Raw genomic sequence first — 19,433 nt, 5'->3', positions numbered from 1 at the left:
ATTGTTTTCTGAAACACACAAAGTTTAAGAGCCTGACGCTAAGTAGCTGGGAAAGAACCCCTACTTCTTTGCCAGGTATAGCTTTTAGCATTAAAAAAACCCCAAAACAAAACAAAACGAAACTTCTCAAAGGAAATTAATGAATTTTAAATGTAACCCATCATTTATTAAAGCAGACTTTTTTAAATTTATAAGAAATAATACATTGATTTTGCTTGATGCAAGTTATGCAACCATTTGCAGATCATCAGCTTTTGTTCTCTGGAATTTTGCATCTTACATGGCATTTCCATTCTAGATGGAAATGGGAATTACACTAAAATAATTAAGACTCAGTTATCTGAAGCTTTTTATTTCTCTATTCTTCTCATATAACAAGTATGCATTATTAGTAAAAACTTCCCGGAGATCAGTGGTTGTTTTAAATTTGAATAATTGATTTAAATCAGCAAATTTTCAAGAAGAATGGGTACATTTCTTATTTTTTGTAAAAGACAGAAAGGCATACAGGTGTGAAGCCCGTATATCAACTGACGGTCATTAAGTCAAATAGTATTTGGCAACTGTGATCATCTTAAAACTTGGCTGATCAACCATGGCACTCCTCCATGTAAATTTTTAAGAATCAAGAATTTTAAGGAAGCCACAACTATTTTCCATTACCATATGTTAGAGTGAAACCACAGATATGTTTTCTTTAAAGAAAATGTCATTGTTTATTCTTAATATGAAATCACTTTTAAGACATCTGAAAACATTTAAAAGGCAAAGGAGTCATTCTACCCTTCACCCAAGTCTAATTTTGTTTACCTTCACATGTAAATGCATGATACATAGTAATAACAGACATAATATGCAGAACAGTCCAACTTACTTTGAGAGCATAGAGGCCTGACTTTCCAGGGATTTTGAAGAATGTTCCATCCCCTATTCGAGTGTTAGTGTGAAGCATTGCATTCAGACAGGCTAATGGAGAAGTTCCACTAGAAAATAAAAGTGTGCAAAAAATGAAGCAGTCTGAGACGCAGTTTCTGTGGCAAAACTGTTCTCAGTCTCTTAAGAAAAAAAAAAAAAAAGACCCCTCGCATGCCTTTTTAAAATATCCTCCCAACCCCGAAAACATCTACATTACAATAACAGGCCAGTCCAGTTTCGCCAAAGTTAATCAGATGCATCTGTCTTATAGGCTTCAGGCAAAAAGTCTCCTGAATTGAAATTATGCTTTTATTCATAAAGCAACCAACACTATATTTCAAAGAAACCAAGGCCCAAACGTTTATGTGGTGTTATTTTGCAAATAATACCATGAAGCCTCAGGTTTTAAATATTACAGACAACTTGATGGTTGCACTTGAATGATCAAATAAACCAAGTTCAAGGACAGCTCCATCCTATAGGTTGAAAAGCAACAAAAGAATAATAAACCACGGAAGAACTGATTTGAAATTACAAGTATTTAAGTTACTCACGGGATTGCATTTCTCACAAGGTCAAATAAAAATCTATATCTGTGTTTACATCACTGATACAACTTCTTCAATGACATCCTTTCCTCAGTTCTTTATTTGTCAGATAAAGAAATATGTGTTTGGGAATTCTACCCACCTAATAATTATGTTCGGTAGTAAAGATGCAAGTGACTAAATTATGAAGACAGATTTTTTTAAGAAACCAAACAGCATTACACTATTGATTCAAATATCAAAACACGTACCTACAAACATTATTGAAATGTATTCATATACTTAAAAAGATGTTTATGAAATGTATAATATGTATGTATTTCCTGGGGTAGACTTCAGAACTTTTTTTGTGTTTTGTTTGGAAACTGATATTTTTGTACACTAGAATTTAGAGGTAGAATTGTTACTTTCATTTACTTATGTTTCCATATACATTTTACTTCCTAATATGCTAAAAGATCAATATTTGTTTGAACCAATAAAGATTAGAAGCCTTACTCCACCCCATTTACCTAGGAGGGGTTCTGGGTATGTAATCCAAGATATCCTGGGACAAGAGAACCTTTAGGATATTAAGGCTTTAAAGTTTGAATTTCTGTGATAGAAACATATTTTTATGTCACTAACTAAATTAAAAGTTTTCTAAAACCCAAGATTATCCAATCTCTTACTTACTATGAATACTCACCAATAAAATGAAAAAGCCAAATTTGCTGAGTTGACACAACACACAATAGCAAGGCAGCATATATACACATCATGGTCATAAAGGTTTATAAGTATTGTAATAAGAAGAACACTCTTTATTATTTTAGGAAACAGCTTCTCTGTGCCAACACATCAATATGATTCCATTGGGTTTGACAGGAAGCCAGAGCCCTAATATAAATTTGGTCATAGAACAATGCAGTTAGAACACTGAAGTACACATAGAAACAATGCTGGACGTTTATGTAATATCTTTCCTCTCGAAGCTTCTACAAGCTTACAGACCTCATTTCATTATTTTTCCTCATAAAAGATGTTCTGCTCATATGTAAAGTGGGCCAGGCATACCTTATAAAGTAAAATATATTCATCTCCCAGAAATAGCTGTCCATGAATAAATTCCAGATAAATAATGCTATACATGGTATACTGAAGACTGCAAAATATATATTTTTTTATCATCATTCTCTTTAGAAAAAGCACAGACAATTTGAAGCTGGGAATTATTATGCCAGATTTGTGGAGCTTTAATTTGGTGAAACTGTCAGAAACACAGATTTTTCTGGAGGGACTTGGCAAGAAAATGTTAGCACTGCAAGTAAAATAGAATCCTATACATAAAAATGAAACAATGTCGATGTTTTAAAAATATAACTTAATACAACTGTGCACCTATCAAACCTCACACACACGCTTCCTGTTCTTTATTCCTAAGGTCTTAATACACACAATTCCAAGAACTCAGATTTAGAATATTAGAGAATAATACAGATTTAAAGACAACTAAAAAATAAGGAACGAATATAATTTACTATCACTATAATTTACATTTTCTTTCTAAGGTACAGTAAACCAAAGATAATTGTAGAAGATAAACTGACTATTAAATAGCAGTTTAATGCTATGCCTGCTGCAAACATAAGTGATAAACACCCAGTTTCATATAAATAATAAGCTCTGTTGAACATATTATTAAATTATACTGTTTATTAACTCAATAAACTCAAGATTTACTGCAGAAATATTTTTTAAAATATGTAATTTACAATCACATGACAATAGATCTCCAAAAGTCTCAATGACTACTGTAATTTTCCCAAATCTTTCCCTAAACAAACATATGAAATTCATTTTATTTCAAAACTATATAACATTTGCATTTCAGAAGAATTAAATACTTTGCAATCAAATGCAAATTTTACTACTCAAGTCAGTGCTTGATATAGTCACTTAGTTTTAAACATATCACTTGCATTTCTTCATAGAAAAAAACCCGAATTATATAGTCCATTTTATTTAAAACAATAAAACATTAGCATCGAAAGAGTGAAGTGTTTACTAAAAAGGTAACTGTTTTATCCACTGCATATCCATAGGAAAGTGAATTTTAAAAATCTTTCATACCCTTTACTTATGGCTATTATTCTCAACATTTCCATAAGGTCTAGAAATTTTGGACTGCTTTCCCTGAAAACATGAATGTCTTAATTAACTGTCATTGAACAGGAGCAAATAAAAGTCTCATTTATGTATTTTTATTATTTTAATATCCAGAAAAAATAGAACTAGCAAGTATACCTAGGCCAGCTTTAAAAAAGATACAAACATACATTTATACATCTGTGTATATTAAAAAAGCACAATGACCTACTGTGGGTATGAAAGAAGATGAGGCAAGTATGTGCTAAAAGTCTGTATTGTTAGAGAGCATGGACACCTTCTACGCAATATTTCTTATTTTTAATTAAAAAAATCTGTTCACACTTAACGCAAGAGTTAATCACCTCAGTCAGAATTTAAAAGCTAAAATTTCTGCAATAGAATATGTGCATGTGTACACAATATATGAAATAATAAAACAACATTTTAACCAAAAAAACTCTAAAATTTCAAAAGTTACTTACTTTCTAAAATGATGAATTGGAAGAATTGCGATATCCCAATTTATAAAAAGAAAACAAAAAAGAAAGGAAGGAAAAAAGAGTTAGTTTTCAAACTTAAAATGCAATTCTACATCTTACCATTTCAATAAATAAGACAGTGTACAAGAAACACACCAAACTCTTAGATTTGGCTGTTGGCAGGGAGGAAAACACTGGAGGACTGGGGTAAAAGGTGAATTCTACTTTCTTCCCTAACACTTCCATAATGTTTTCATTTTGTCCACAAGCCTCATATAGTTCCATACTAGGGATATAATTAGGAGTAAATAAGCAGGACACTATTTGCCCCCAATTCTTTTCTTTCTCCCGTTCCCTGTAATTGAGCCCTTCCCTATACACCTGCCAGGGTAGATATACACCTTATTCTATTTGTTTGTTTTCCTCCTTAGACTGTAGGGTTGTGGAACCCTTCTGGTTTGTTTTCATTTCCCACAACCCCTGAAGCAGAACGGGGTGGAATTTGGAGGCAGGGGAGCTGGCATAATTTAAACTGTCTAGACATCAAAGAACCCCCAGAGATGCTTTGCAGAGCCCCAGTGCTGTGTGAACTACAGAAAAACCATTGCTTTATCACATCAAATTGTTGACAGAACACATAAAATTTTACTAATAGTGCACACTTGGTGAAGAGAATGGATGGCCTGTCTATTTTAATAATTTTAAAAACCAGAACAAATATCTGGGGAATGCAATTGAAAGAATATTTACACACGACAAAGAAAATATCATCATTGTGGTCCTCTGTTCCTTTCCATATAACATAATAATGCTTTACAAGACAGTACTTAAATAATCCAAATCTTAAACTACTTGACTAAGTATCTCTTAATAATAATTTTAGATGAAAGCTATTTCCTGCAAACATTCTAAAATCTCATTTTGCAATTATGGGAACATCAAAAAAGTAATCCTGAACAACTGAAGTCTAAAAATTCAACAAATTTAAGGAGCAATTATTAAGCAGCATTATTAGTCTGTTATTGTGCTGTCTTATTAATATGAATTAATTGAAACAATTTTATGTTACTCTTTCAAAAAAATTAGTAATAGTTCCTTTCAAGTATTTCCAGTGTTGATAGCCTAGAGAAAATGTCTTAATTTTAAAGGATATATTTTTAAGGGGAAATTATGTGGGCCTCTGGGGTGGAGGGAACGTTTCAGTTCTTTATACAGAATCTTAGTGTTCACTATGTGAAAATTAAATTGTTTACTTAGGATTTGTGCATTTCACTTTATATATGTCACATTTCACAAAAAAATGTTTTTAAAATGTTAAAAAAAAACCCAATAATGCACCTTTGGATTTACTTACGTACTTACATATTTAATGGGCAGGTCACTACTACTAATAGAAGAATAAACTATTTCTACCATTGCATGTGGATGACTCTTAAACACACATACACAAGGTTTATATCTATTGATAAATCAGTAACCTAGATGATTAAAAACTACCCTAGAACGTCAAGCCAAACAAACTTCTTACTCTTGAGAAATATTACTGCTAGTCTGGAACCCCCCCAAAACGATTGAAAAATAAAAACGTAAAAGTTAGAATCCTTTATATATATGTTATCTGAAGAATCCCAGCACATAAAATATTAGCCAAAAAATGACCTACAGCAATTCTGAAATTTGATTTTGAAGACAAAAACAGTGTCCCAAACTTCATAGTCCCTCTAAGAGGATCACTAGTGAAAGTTTTTAATGGGCACTGACTTATAACAAATAATAAATATTAGAGTTATAAAATGTTAAGTAAGATTTCCAGTTTTGCAGATATAACTGAGACTGAGAGATTAAGAATCTTTCTGCAGTTAAACAGCTAACTGATACAGCTGAAATCCAAATTCTACTCTGATTTCAAAGCCCATATAAACATATAAAAATAAATAGGAACAACCAGTTACCTCAAGAGATGGGTCATATTTAAAAAGAAGATAGTTTGCATTTTTCTATGTAAAGAATACCTACATGATTTTCAATATTCAACATGTGTGTAGGGTAAAATTAGAGACAGTCCGAAGTACTCTTTTTTGAGGTGGGGATATTGAGGCAAGAAATAAAATTACCAAGTGACATATGTTGTACAATTTAATTTTTAAATTTAGAGAAACAGTTTCAGACTCTAAACCTAGACATGTATCTCTGATTGGCTTGAACAGTAGAAAAATATATTATTTGGGGAATATAAACAGGCATTTGAACTTAGACTCTGTATCTACTTTATGGACATTACCAAGCTACCACTAGATAGACTACAGTGATTCATACAGCCATATTCACTAAACAGACCTTTTGTTTTAGGAGACAAGAATTTCAAAACATCAATACAAGGACAAAAGTTTCCTCAGTATTATTTTAGAATAGGATCTATAAGAAAATTAAGAAATTGGCCCTAAAAACATATAAGCTAAAGCATATAATCTAAATTATAATTTTTAAAGACCTCCAACTAAAATATGAGGTGAGATGGTTATCTTTGATTATAGACATTAAGGAAAGAACACACCACATGTATAGCTGAATATTGGCGATTGTATCTCTACAACCATGCATGTCGTGACATGCCATATTACCACTGCTATACTAAGAAAGGCAGTGGAATACAATGAATAAGACTGTGACGTCTGGAGCCAGTCAGCCTGAGCTCAGCTGAGGCTAGACCATTTACTAGCTCTAGGACTTTGGACTTCAGCTCTCTGGGTCTCAGGTTTCTCAACTACAAAATGTGGATAACAAAAGTCACTATTGCCTAGGGGATCATTCTGAAGATTTAATGAGTTAAAACATGTAAAACACCTAGAATTATGTCTGGCATATTGTACGTGTTCAAAAATTGTGAGTTATTATTAGTAGTATTATTATTTATTACTATTATGGCTCAAAGTAACCAACATCTAGAGGTACAAAGGATGGCAAATGGAAAGAAATTAAATATTCTGTAGCTTGTTTAAAGAATTGGTTCAGGTAATATTTTGTCTGGTTTCATTTTTGTTTCATTAGTAAAAATAAGTGAAGATATGCAAGTGTGCACACCCCCTATCCCACAGCCTTTCACATGTGATAAATATTGAAAATAACTTATTCAGTAAAGGTAGAGAGAACAGAATGATAATAATAAATATCTCTTATTATAGTTGCCATTTATTGAGCATCCCTAATGCAACCGGGCTTTCACAACTATTATCTATATTCCTTACAGTTACCATAAAATGTAAACAAGATTCCTAGTTTTAAAGATGTAACTGAGGCTGAGAGGTTAAGAATCATAGTGTAGTCAAATAAGAACTAAGTGACACAGCTGGAACCAAATTCTACTGATTCCAATGTCCGTGCTCTTTCCACCACCCCACATTCCCTGTCCATAGAGTTGTTTCTTCCACTTAACTATCCTTGGATACTACAGAAGAATATTTAGCACTTGAAGGAAACACACAAAGAAAAGCCAGATGCTGGAAAATGGTAAGATGTTGGCTCCATCTTCACTCAACATTGCCTATAACAATGACTCCCCCAGGGTAAATTTCAAACAATAAAAAGAAAGAACTAGATAGCAGAAGATGACACTGTTGGTTGTCTTGTTCAGGTACTGCTACCCTATGAACACTAAGGAAGAAGGACCTTTGAGAGAATATGGTAGAGAATTCAGATCCGTCATTGAGGTGCCTCTTTGTAGAACTAGATCATTAAAGAATAACACAATCCATTAGTTGAATAAATACTTATTGAGCACATTATATATGCCAAACTAATCTTGAAATAAATTTGCACTCTGACAGTGCTTTGTACAGAACAGAAATGCAGGCTGAGCTGAACTGAATTCTCTGAATACATATGAAATGACAAGGGATTCAGGAGAAAGGAGCCTTGAGGCATGTGCCACAAAAAGAAGAAAATCATTTGGAATTTAGATGTTGCCCCTAGTTTATTCTAAGGAGATGACTGAGATGGGATCATGTGTGGATTTCTTCTATCACTAACTCCAATGTAGAGGCAGCCAACCCATGGCCATTGATGGCTCTTCAGGACTTTATACTATCTCCCCACAACTATAATCTCAAAGAGAATATTTTCATTTATGCCAAAACACCCACATATCTTCCAAAATAAAACAAAACAGTGGATTTCATATATTAAAGAACAGACATTGTAAATATATTTAGTATGATAAAATAGATCCATATAAAAATGTTAATTTCTATGTTCTACTTGTAGCTACTCTCCCATTTTGTTAGCAATGGCTAATATTACAGTGTTTCTGAATGTGTTCTATGGGATATTAGTCCCAAGTGACGCTCAAAAAACTGTCAAAGGAGTTTCGGAAAAGCTGCATTCTCCCTTTGCAAACTCACCAAATACATTAACAGTATACACTAAAGTCTCTGAAAAATCTTACATAACTCCAGAAACCTACTTAACTCAGTGTTTCCTAAGCATATATAATTTTCAAATCCTCCCCACAATAATATGTAGCAACATCCCCTATTACAGAATGCCAAGAAATATATGTGGGGAAATGCTAAACTTTATTTATGGTTAGGGTCATTAGGAAAAAGTACCTAGCTTGGATATTCCCAGGAATATTTTATTAGAAAAATGCTTAAAAATTATTTTAAAGGTATATAAAAATTTGTTTCTTTGTGAAAAAATAAAGCAGTGTGATGATTATTTTTCCCTGTGTAGATTTATAAAATTGAAAAACACCCAGACACTTTAAATAGCATTGAAAAATTTACAAACAGTATCCACATATAAATGAAAATACTATATATTTGCAATATTATATTACCCAACATAAAAGTCATCTTACTCATCTCTCCCAGTGGAGATCTTTCTCCTGATTCTCTATGTCTCTCACTCAGTGACGGGTACCCGCCTTTTCATCACCCAGGAATGGAGCATTTCTCAGACTATTTGAATTATTCTGCCTCAACAACATTCACCTTTCAATATACATTTTTTACTACCTCACATCCTAATTCAAACAATCTTTACATCACAAGAAGACAGTTCTATAGCTCCTACCCCTACCCCTGCTTTCAATATCTCCCTGCTGCAATTTGGTCTACCCACTGGTGCCAGAGCAATTTTCGTATTAAAAAAACAAAAACAAACAAATGAAACACTGCTCAGGCTTCAGGCCATGCTATACACTAGATTCATTGACTGTTTTTTTTTAAATCAGTGCTTTTCACTGCCCACCAAAGGAAGCACAAAGCCCTTGGCTGACATTAGGATCCTCTACAGTACACTTGGCACCTCCTTCATCTTCATCTTCCCCAACTCTCAGATTACTCCCCGATTCCCAGACTACTCTCCTCTGGTCTGATCCAGCTCAGTAAACCATGTGCTTCTGTGGTTTCCCATCTCTCTATTTTGGCTCCTGTGAAACCCTCTCCCTGGAATTTCATCCCATTCCTTGCTCCATTTACCATTCAAAATAAAGTGCTTAACTACCACCTGTATGGTGCCAATAAATTAAATGTTCACCAGTAGGTCATAACTATAGATATAGATATACTTTGTATATACATAGCCTTCTGTGATACCAGGGTATCTCCCTCACTGTATTACAATCTCAACACTCTGCATATCCCTCAGGGTTTCCTTCCGTCAAAATTGTTTACACTTCTAACTCTCCTGCCCTTACAACTTCGAACCAGTTTGGGAACTCCACAGGGGATAGACACATATTTATTTATTTGTATTATCTGACAAACAATCCCAATGTACTCAAAAGGTGTTTGTTGAAATGAACTTAATCACTGTTATAAAAACTGTTACAATCACGGATTTGTAGACATAAAGCACTCACAGTGAATATCATCTATATTCTATTTAAACTCCTGACCACAATTATGTGTCTCAAACACCCTACCTACTACACAGGCTACATGGCCATCTTATATTGGCACGCCCTGCATTCCTTTCTCTTAGGAATTTTACCTTATTCCAGTTCAGCCATCAGTGAAATGGTCCTGATTTCCCCACCAGAAAGGCTAGCCACGTTAAACTATCTGGCCAAATTGTGGGAGTCTGAGTATCTTTGGGGAAACTGATATAGAAATAAAGGGAATGAGCATACATTGTTTTCAGTAAAAACATAAGCTTACTGTAAAGGTACAAAAAATATTAGCTAGTGACTACCTCTGCTTCCACAAGGATGGAGCCTGCTGAGAACACAGCTAACCACAGGTAAGCAGAGCGAAACATAGGAAGAAAAAACATGGCAGGGAAAGATGACATCACTTGGACTCCTGCATTATCTAGTCACGTTAAAGTTCAGCCTATTGGATGTACAAGTTAAATAAGCCAAAAAATCCCCTGCTTATTTTATTTTTGACACTTGTCTAATAGGCTAAGTGATTTATACAAGCTTATCTCATTTTTCTAGGCCTCGATTTTCTCATTTGTAAAATGATGAATTCAAAACAGGTACGCATTAAAGCTCTACTAATATCTTTCTGGTTAAGGCTTTAAGGACAATTAATAATGGTTGGACAATTGGCATACTGTTGATTCTAGCCATGCCGCCTGCCTTTATATTCCCTTCATCTTCAAAATCGTCTGTTCTCCTCTCTTCCTACTCATTTGTCAAGGATGTCTCGCCTTTACCTCCTAAAAGCTCCTAATTAACTCTCCCATCCATAATGATGGTTTCTGAACCTCTGTAGGCATCACAGCCTGTCCTGTGACTGCAGAATTTAGTTCTGTGCTATCTAATACCTCTTGGCTCAGTGGTAATCAGCTCCTTAGGACTTGTTCCCCTCATAGGGCCCTGTCAGACTCAGATGCTCAGAAAACATTCAGTGGCTGGTGATAAGCTAACATTTCATGATTTACAGAAGAGAACAAAATTTGAAGCTTGGCAATACCAAACATTGGCTGAGGATGTCCAGAAACAGGAACTATGAAATACTCTAGTGAGAATATAAACTGATACAACCAGTTTGGAAAGGCATCTGGCAATATCTAGTGGAAAAAAAGAAAAAAAAAAAAAACAGGTGTGCATGTTTTACAGATCAGCAATTCCACTTTTTGGTACAGTCCCTAGATAAACTCAATGCATATTCACAAAGAGTCATTATTTGTTCAGGAAAAAAACTGCCAATAAATTAAATGTTCACCAGTAGGTTATAACTATAGATATAGATATACTTTGTATATACATAGCGAAACTATAAAATTCTGAACCACAATAGTACACAGCAAATCTATGACACTGATTGCCTCTGAGAAAAGAAGGAAATCAAAGGAACTCCAGCTTTTTCTGCCACACTTTATTTAAAAGAAATCCAAAGCAACTATGACAACATGTCCACATCTGTTAATTCCAGCTGGTGGTTGTTGGTCTGATATTTTGCTGTATTTTCAAAAAAGAAAAAAAAAGATTGTTGATGATTTTGTTCTTTTACCCATAATTTGGCTTCTCTCTGATTCTATCAGAGCCTTCTCCCCTGTGTCAACTTATATTAAGGTTTAAACACTTTTATGCAAGCAAATAAATAAACACATGGAAATTATATGAAAGTGTAAAGGTACATCATTATACAGAGTTAAAAGTAATAAATCCCTCTCAACTTCCCCCAACCACACTCATTGCTTCTGAAGTAATGACTATTAAAGATGTGCCATGTTTTTTTCCCAGAGCTTTTCCTATTTTCATTCATACATATGCATATATTCAACTCTATGGTTTTGTATTTTAAATCTCTTTTCAACAGAAATGAGATCTGTTAGTGCATACCAGTAGATGCATACTTTTTAACTTAATAATATGAATGAGAAAATTTCCCATAGAATATTGTTTGCTCGTAATGTTCTATAGAATATTAAATGCTCTTAATATTCATATAATGGTCTTACTATCTGATAGAGTAGATATGTTGTACTGTAATTTTAAAACTACTTCCTTATTATTTAACATGTGGCTTGCACCTAATTTTACCCATTCAAATGGTACTGCAATGAAGAATCTGGTATATATGTCTCCTGTAAGTATGCTATAGACTGAATGTTTGCGTTCTCCCCAAAATTCATATGTTGAAACCTAACCCCCAACGTGGTACTATTGGAAAGTGGAGGCCTTTGGGAGGTGATTAGGTCATGAGGATGGAGCCGTCTTGCATGGGATTACTGTTCTTCTAAAAGAGACCCTGGAGAGCTCTCTCCCCCCATTCCCATGTAAGGACTCAGTGTGAAGTCAAACATCTATGAACCAGAAAGCAGGCCCTCACCAGACTCCAAATCCACAGGTGCCTTGACCTTGGACTCTGCAGCCTCCAGAACAGAGAGAAACAAATTTCTGTTGTGTATAAGCCACCCAGTCTACGGTATTCTGTTACAGCAGCCCCAACAGACTAAGACAGTAGGTATAACTATTTCTCTAGGATAGATTCCAAAAAGTAGAATTTTTATATAAAAGGGCGCTTTCAAAATGTTGATAGTTACTTCCGAATTACCTTCACTGAGAGTAACTATTTTCCCCACCTTAGTCCATGGTGGACAGTATTCATCTTTAAATTTTGCTGATCTAATCAAATGAACGTAAAGAGGTCACTCCAGGCAGAGAGAGCAGCATGAAGAGGGCATACAGGGACAGAAGTGAACACAGTCTGCAGAAACATGATTATTTGATATTTCCAGAGCAGTGAGTGGGAGGGAGAACAGGGTTGGGATCAGATTCCAAAGGGAAGGTACGCACCATGCCACGTACATGGCAGTTATACCTCAGTTTAAACTCCCTGGTGAGGAGCTTAGACTCCATGCAGGAGATGATGGAGAGCCCCAGAAGATTTTAAGGAAGGAAATACCCTTGTCCTGCTGTACGCATGAGGATAGATCCAGAATGAGACAGGTCTAGAAGAAGACAGATCAATGAGGAGCCTGCAGTACTAGACTGCAGGGAAGATAACAAGAACCTCGCCAGAGAAATAATGGTAAGGAAGAGATGTGGAGGAAGAGTCAAGAAATACATGAGAAGAAATATGGGGGACAAAAACCATTGGGATACAGAAACTGACAAGATGTGTATGATGAGGTAGCAGAAGGAATTTAGGATTGCTTCAGGGGCTCGGGGTAAACGGTGGTATGATGAATTAAAATTGGCAACACAGAAGAGATAGTTTGGGAAAAAATATGGTGAATTTAGTTCTGGACTTACTAATTTAAAGGTATGCATCCTAAATTCAGATATACACATGCATCACAGAGTTAATGCTAGGGTTAGGGACAAACACTGGGGAGCCATCAGCATATAGATGGTATTTGGAAAGGTGAAAATTGAAAGGCACAGATGTAGACTAATAAAAGAAGAGAAAGTGACTGACTTGAGCTTATTACATTCCAAAGTCAGAAAACTACATGAGAAAATATTTCTGAGATGAAAAAAGGAAAAAAAGAATCCCATGAAGAATTTCATTATAATAATATGAGGTGTAACTCTAACTTCAGGATATGACTATTTTAGAAGTCAGAATAAATCTCTGTATTCATAGGTAGAAACAACCCATAAGTAGGAAATTACCTAGAGGATCTAGCCAGCAGGAACCCTTCTTTTAAACATAGTTTTTCTTTTAAAGAGTAATATAATACACACTACCAAATGTAAAATAGATAGCTGGTGGGGAGCAGCTGCATCGCATGGGGAGAACAGCTCGGTGCTTTGTGACCACCTAAAGGGGTGGGATAGGGAGGGTGGGAGGGAGATGCAAGAGGGAGGGGATATGGGGATATATGTATACATATAGCTGATTCACTTTGTTATACAGCAGAAACTAACACAGCATGGTAAAGCAATTATACTCCAATACAATAAAGATGTTAAAAAAATAAATAAATAAATAAGAATGCACATAAAAAAATAAGTAAAATAAAATAAATATCAGACTGATGGCAAGTGCCTCAGGTTTGAATCTCCACAGGAAAATAATCCTAATCCTGTATTTTGACCAAAAATCAGGAGATGGATAACTTAGATCCTTGGCTAGTTTGATTTGGTATTCTTTTATCTTGACTTCTAGTAAGAACACTGCAAGGTTTTTATAAAGGATATAACTTATATTACAAGAAACATAAAAGATACTAAAATAAAGCTACAGGCAAAATTATGAATAAAATATATATAATGAAGACATATACTTACATGATGGTTATATGTAAATTATATATTTTAAATCTTTTTGTATTGTTTTTGCAATGCTTTTTTTGCAATGTTTTTGTTTGAAATGTTAAAAAGCACCCAGAATAAAAAATTTGTATTAAACTTAAAAAAATAATAAATAAATAAAATAAAAAGTAATATAAGAACATTACTAAAATATCTGTCCATTGAAGAAAAAATGAAAAAATAACTAAAAAAAAATCTCAACTCCTTAAAACAACTCTGAGCATTTTACAAACTTTCTTCTAGCCTGTGTTTCTAGCAGGTTTCTATGTTAAAGTTATAATTTACCTAAATATTGAATCACAATATTTTATTTTATATTACACCCTGTCGAAACTACTACACAGCCATAATAAATATATCGAATTGTTAAAAATATTCTATCAACTTGTTTCAAGCCAGTGGATTTCAATCTGGCTGTGCATTAGAATTTTTAGGGGAATTTTTTGAAATGCAAATTTTGAGGCAACCCCAAACTTATTAAATAAACATCTTTGGTGGAGCCAAGCCTTCAGCATTTTCTTATGTTTTTCCAACTGATTTTACTGCACTGTCAAGTTTGAGAATCACTGATATTACTGGTGAGCATTTATATTCTTTATTCATAATTGAAATAGGATTGATGTGAATATTTTAGGGTATATGACACTTTTTTCCTTACATTCAGAGATATTTTAAGATAGGCTTGCAGAAGTGGCATTATTAATTCAGGAGATATAAATTATGTAATGACCTTTTGCAAATAATGCCAACTGGCTTTTCAAGTGAGTTGTTTTGGCTTACACTGTCACTAGGAGTATATTAGCAGAAAGCATCATTTGGAGTCAGGGTGAAGTGCTTGCAATGATTAATTTATTAGGTAAACCAAAAGACAATCTCCAGTGGCTCTTTACTTTGCATTTCTGTGATTATTCGTAAGATCAAATCTTATCCACATACTTGTTTATTCCCTAGTTTTATGCATTGAAGGTCCTCTGTTCATGACCTTTGACCACAATGTTCTAAGGTCAACATTTCTTTTTGTTTTAATAATCTTTTTATATAATACTTCTAGCTTATATTAGCTAAAAATATTAACTACGAATATTTTCTCCATTGTCACTTAATGTTTTGTTTTTGATCTGCAAATACATAAAATTTTATGTAGGCAATTACATTCATCTTTTCCTTTGTAGTTTATTTTACAGCTTCTGTAAAACGTCATTCCCTCTCAAAGGTGAATTCAAAAGTTAGATTTGAATTTTTCTAAGTTTTTCCAATGCTATGACTTTGCATATTTAAATTTTCAATCATGTCTGTACTTCCTCAATATAAAATACAACTAGCCATTACATGTTCCATAAACACTTAAAATGTTTATAAATATTTCCTTGTCCATTACTTCATCTCTAATTCATCCTCCTACCGCTTCTCTGCAGAAGACTCCAGTACTACTCCTAGGAAATTCCTTGATCAGCAGAATGTCAAAAGAATTCAACTCAGAGTTTTGCTGGCTATGGGAAAATTTTTACCTTTAAATGTTTGATAAAGGAAATGTTTAAAAATAACTACACCAACTACTACTGTTAAGATTGGCATTCATACCACAGGACAAATGTCCATTTAATTTAGCTTTCTTCTTCCTTCCTCCCTCCTCCTCATCTTCTTTGACCACTTGCATTCTCAAGACAGTTTGTTCAGTGGTAGTTGTCTGCTTTGATTAAAAGGATTCCCATAAAAAGATATTTAATAAACATAGCCTTTTGTTATGAAATAGAAGTACTGTGAAATTCAAACACCATAATTACTTGAGATGGCATGAAATACATCCACAAAATTCAGACAGAATTATAAAGTAAAAACAAACTTGAAAAAGGAAGAATAAATACAAAGGCCAGTGAATTTAAGCATCCTTCCCTTCCCCAAACTTAGTATTCGACACCTAAAAATACATCTAAGAATCTGGCAGTAGGCTTAAAAGAAATTTAATACACCTAGTTCTTGTTTTAATTTCACCCTCTGGGAAATATGATTCATTAGAGACATAGTTGGGAGTAGGGATTGCAGAAAAGCAACCTAAATTAATACTATTCTGTACAGAGAAAAACAGTAAAATAAAGGTAAGAATGGCTAGGACCAATGCAAATGTAAAAAGAGAATAAATAATACTATTTCAGGCTAATTTTTTTTGAAAACTATAAAATTATACACATATACATATTAATAAATTCCAGAAGTAATGCTACTAGTATGTTATATATGTATTACCTCTGTTTCACAGAAATAAACATCTTCCTTAGGAAAAAATGCGCATTTTGATGACCCATGGGGAGAAATCTATCTTTAGACAAAACAAGATTTCCTGTACATTATTTAACAACAATATCAATGTTCCAACTAGGCGCACAGAGACCCTCCAAACAACAACTCCAGCAACAAAATGAGAGAACAATATGTGAATATAATCGGGGTGGAAAGGAAGAGACTTTGTGACCCAAGGTAATAATTCAAGAAAAATTATTTTAAACCTGGGGCCCTATTTACTCAACTAACTAAATGGCAACTGATTAAACAGTTACTAAAATTATAGAGAACTATCTACGCTTATGTAACAATAAGAGGAAACGGTCTTCTGCCTTCATTCTTCAATGTTTCAAAAAACAAAACTTTAGGTATCATGGCTTCTGTCCAGTTGGCAGGCATCTTATTTAAGTAAGCACAACTCCAAACCACTCATTTAATCTGCTTTAATATTCTTGAGGGTTTAAATAGCCACTTAAAACTTTCAGGAAATAGTTCCTCGATGCACCTGCCACCTCATTTCATGAAATCAATATTTCGTTTAAGCTAAGTCAGGAAATCTTAAAGTGCTGAATTCAATTATGACCATTACTTCATGAGCTGCTAGTAGATAAAACACAGCACTGAAGTTGAAAATCATTACAGTTAAAAAGCTTTACTTCTTTGGGGAAGTGGGGCGTTTTCTAAGGTACCATTAACATAATTGATAAGAGCATATCATGTTAGGATAACATTAACAACTTTAATATATAATATAATACCTTTCTATTGCCAAATGTTAGTTTATAAGCACAGAAACAACATTCTCCCTGGCTATGCCTAAAATAAATATATTGGGATGGTGTGAGACAGCTGTCTATCAATATAAAAAGTAAAATTGATAATATTGATCCAAACTTCATCTAAAGATGTAAATAAGAATTTAGTAAAATCCACATATATTACTAGTTAAGCAGAACACAAAAATTCACCACGTCTTCAGTCACAAGCACTATGTTATACATGAAAGGCAATGGTAAACTGAGGTTCCACATAGAAAAGCTTGTAGACACATTTAAAAGAATAAAAAGCTTTTATAAACAGTAAACACCTGGTATTGGTCTTCAACTGCTGTCCCTCCTCAGATAACTACTAACTACCTGATTGGCTTCCATGCACTGGTCCTTCTAGTTTCCTAGGGTCCAGTGTGGGGTATCATTATTTCAATTTCCAAGCAGAGAATGAACAAATGTCCAAACATAGAGATAAGATTTGAAATTCTAAATCTCTTCATCCCATAAATGCTAAACATTTGATGATCGTAAAATTGTTCCTTTTGTCACTTGGCTTGTTAAACTGAGTTTTAAGAAAACTCTGGAAATTTTCAAAATAAATGTTATGCTAGTACATTCCTATGTCTCTCATTTCCTCCTTGATTTGTTCATGCCTTCTAATAGGCATGGTTTTTCTTCTTCTTTTTTATTCCTTTGGGACCCCCTCTTCAAGTCTAACATTTGCCTGGGGCTTAACATTTGACTGGATGGAAAGACTGAGCTTTGGAACCAGCCAGATCCAGGCTCAAATACCAGAGCTTCCACTTATAATTGTGTGAAGTTAGGCAAGATACCTAACTTCTCTCAGCATCAATTTCCTCATCTGTAAAATGAAGAAATAACACCCACTTCTCAATGTTACCCTGTGGATTAAATGAGCTAAAAAATAGAAACTGCTTGGCTCAGTGCCTGACATGATCAGTTACTGCATAAATGTTAGTTTCCTGCCCTTTTGCCAAAATGACAGTCAACAGACAGTTCTGATGATATTTACAGACACACACATCTGTTTGTTCTTTTCCGTTCTTTACCTGTATTCTACTCCTAATCCTAATACACTTCCCCCATGTTCAACACTCAGCAAGCTTTTCATTACCGTAAAGGAAAATAACTGAAATAATATTACATAAATAAATAACAGCAAAGAGGAGGAACCACATTTCTAAAGAACATGTTCGAAATTGAAGAAAATCTGGCACGGTCTCTATAAAAACTTAAAATGCCTGAGCAGTTTAAGGAGAAGGAGAGGCAGCATTTACTAAAAAGTGCAACTCAATTTGATTCTCAGTAAAACAGGATTAGAATATCGAAGTGCTCTCAGTGAAGATAAAGCAAAACATTCACGGGGGAAAATCAGCCATCACCAGCAAGAATATTTATTAATGTAGTCAGACTGCTTAAAAGAGCCCCAAGCAAAAGGGTGAACAAGCAGACTACAACTTCAGCAAGAAAGATCATGGAGATGCAGTCAGTGTTCACAGGGAAGAAGGCTCCGGATATATACCAGAAAGGAAAATAAAACTTTTCTATCTAATGTTGCCATAGGATTTTTGTGTGTAGACGAATTTGGAGTCAAAATATGGCCATAGTTTACACAAACTGTAATTCAGATAGAGAAATCAGAAAGCACAGCAGGGCCTCCCAACTTTACACTTTCCAACAAGTCACACTTTCTCAGTTTCGATTCTAATCTGCACTATCACACGGACAAAACAAAAATAACGTATGTGAGCGACACCAATCTGAGAGCCACCCTCATAACTTTCTTCACAGTCATTCAAATCACTGCCTGGCCTCCAGGTGGCCAGTTGTCTCCTCAAACCCACTAAACGTGAACCGGGGAATGAGTGACAACGACGGGGTTCCTCCATACGGGGGGACCCTCGACGTCCCTTTGCACCCAACATCACTAGCTGGTACCTACCCGGAAGGAATGAACGGAACCACTCCAATGCAATCCCAGCCACTCCTGCTAGTTCAAGCATTCGGTTCAGCATCACCTCATGACCAACACGAAAGCAGCTGAGGCTCTAATATAATCATCATGGAAAGTTGTCCC

General features: G+C 34.4%; 1 protein-coding gene across 1 annotated transcript in view; it reads right to left on the bottom strand.

Annotated features, from left to right (window-relative positions):
- Positions 1–19,433, bottom strand: part of ASXL3 (ASXL transcriptional regulator 3) — a 136,546-nt gene that overhangs the window by 101,035 nt on the left and 16,078 nt on the right. The window contains exon 2 of the mRNA XM_060119591.1: positions 875–983. Coding sequence (XP_059975574.1) covers positions 875–983 — 109 coding nt within the window. The remainder of the gene's footprint in view (positions 1–874; positions 984–19,433) is intronic.

This window comes from Mesoplodon densirostris, chromosome 15 (assembly GCF_025265405.1).
Source record: "Mesoplodon densirostris isolate mMesDen1 chromosome 15, mMesDen1 primary haplotype, whole genome shotgun sequence".
Taxonomy (NCBI): domain Eukaryota; kingdom Metazoa; phylum Chordata; class Mammalia; order Artiodactyla; family Ziphiidae; genus Mesoplodon; species Mesoplodon densirostris.
This window is presented reverse-complemented; position numbering and strand designations above follow the sequence as displayed.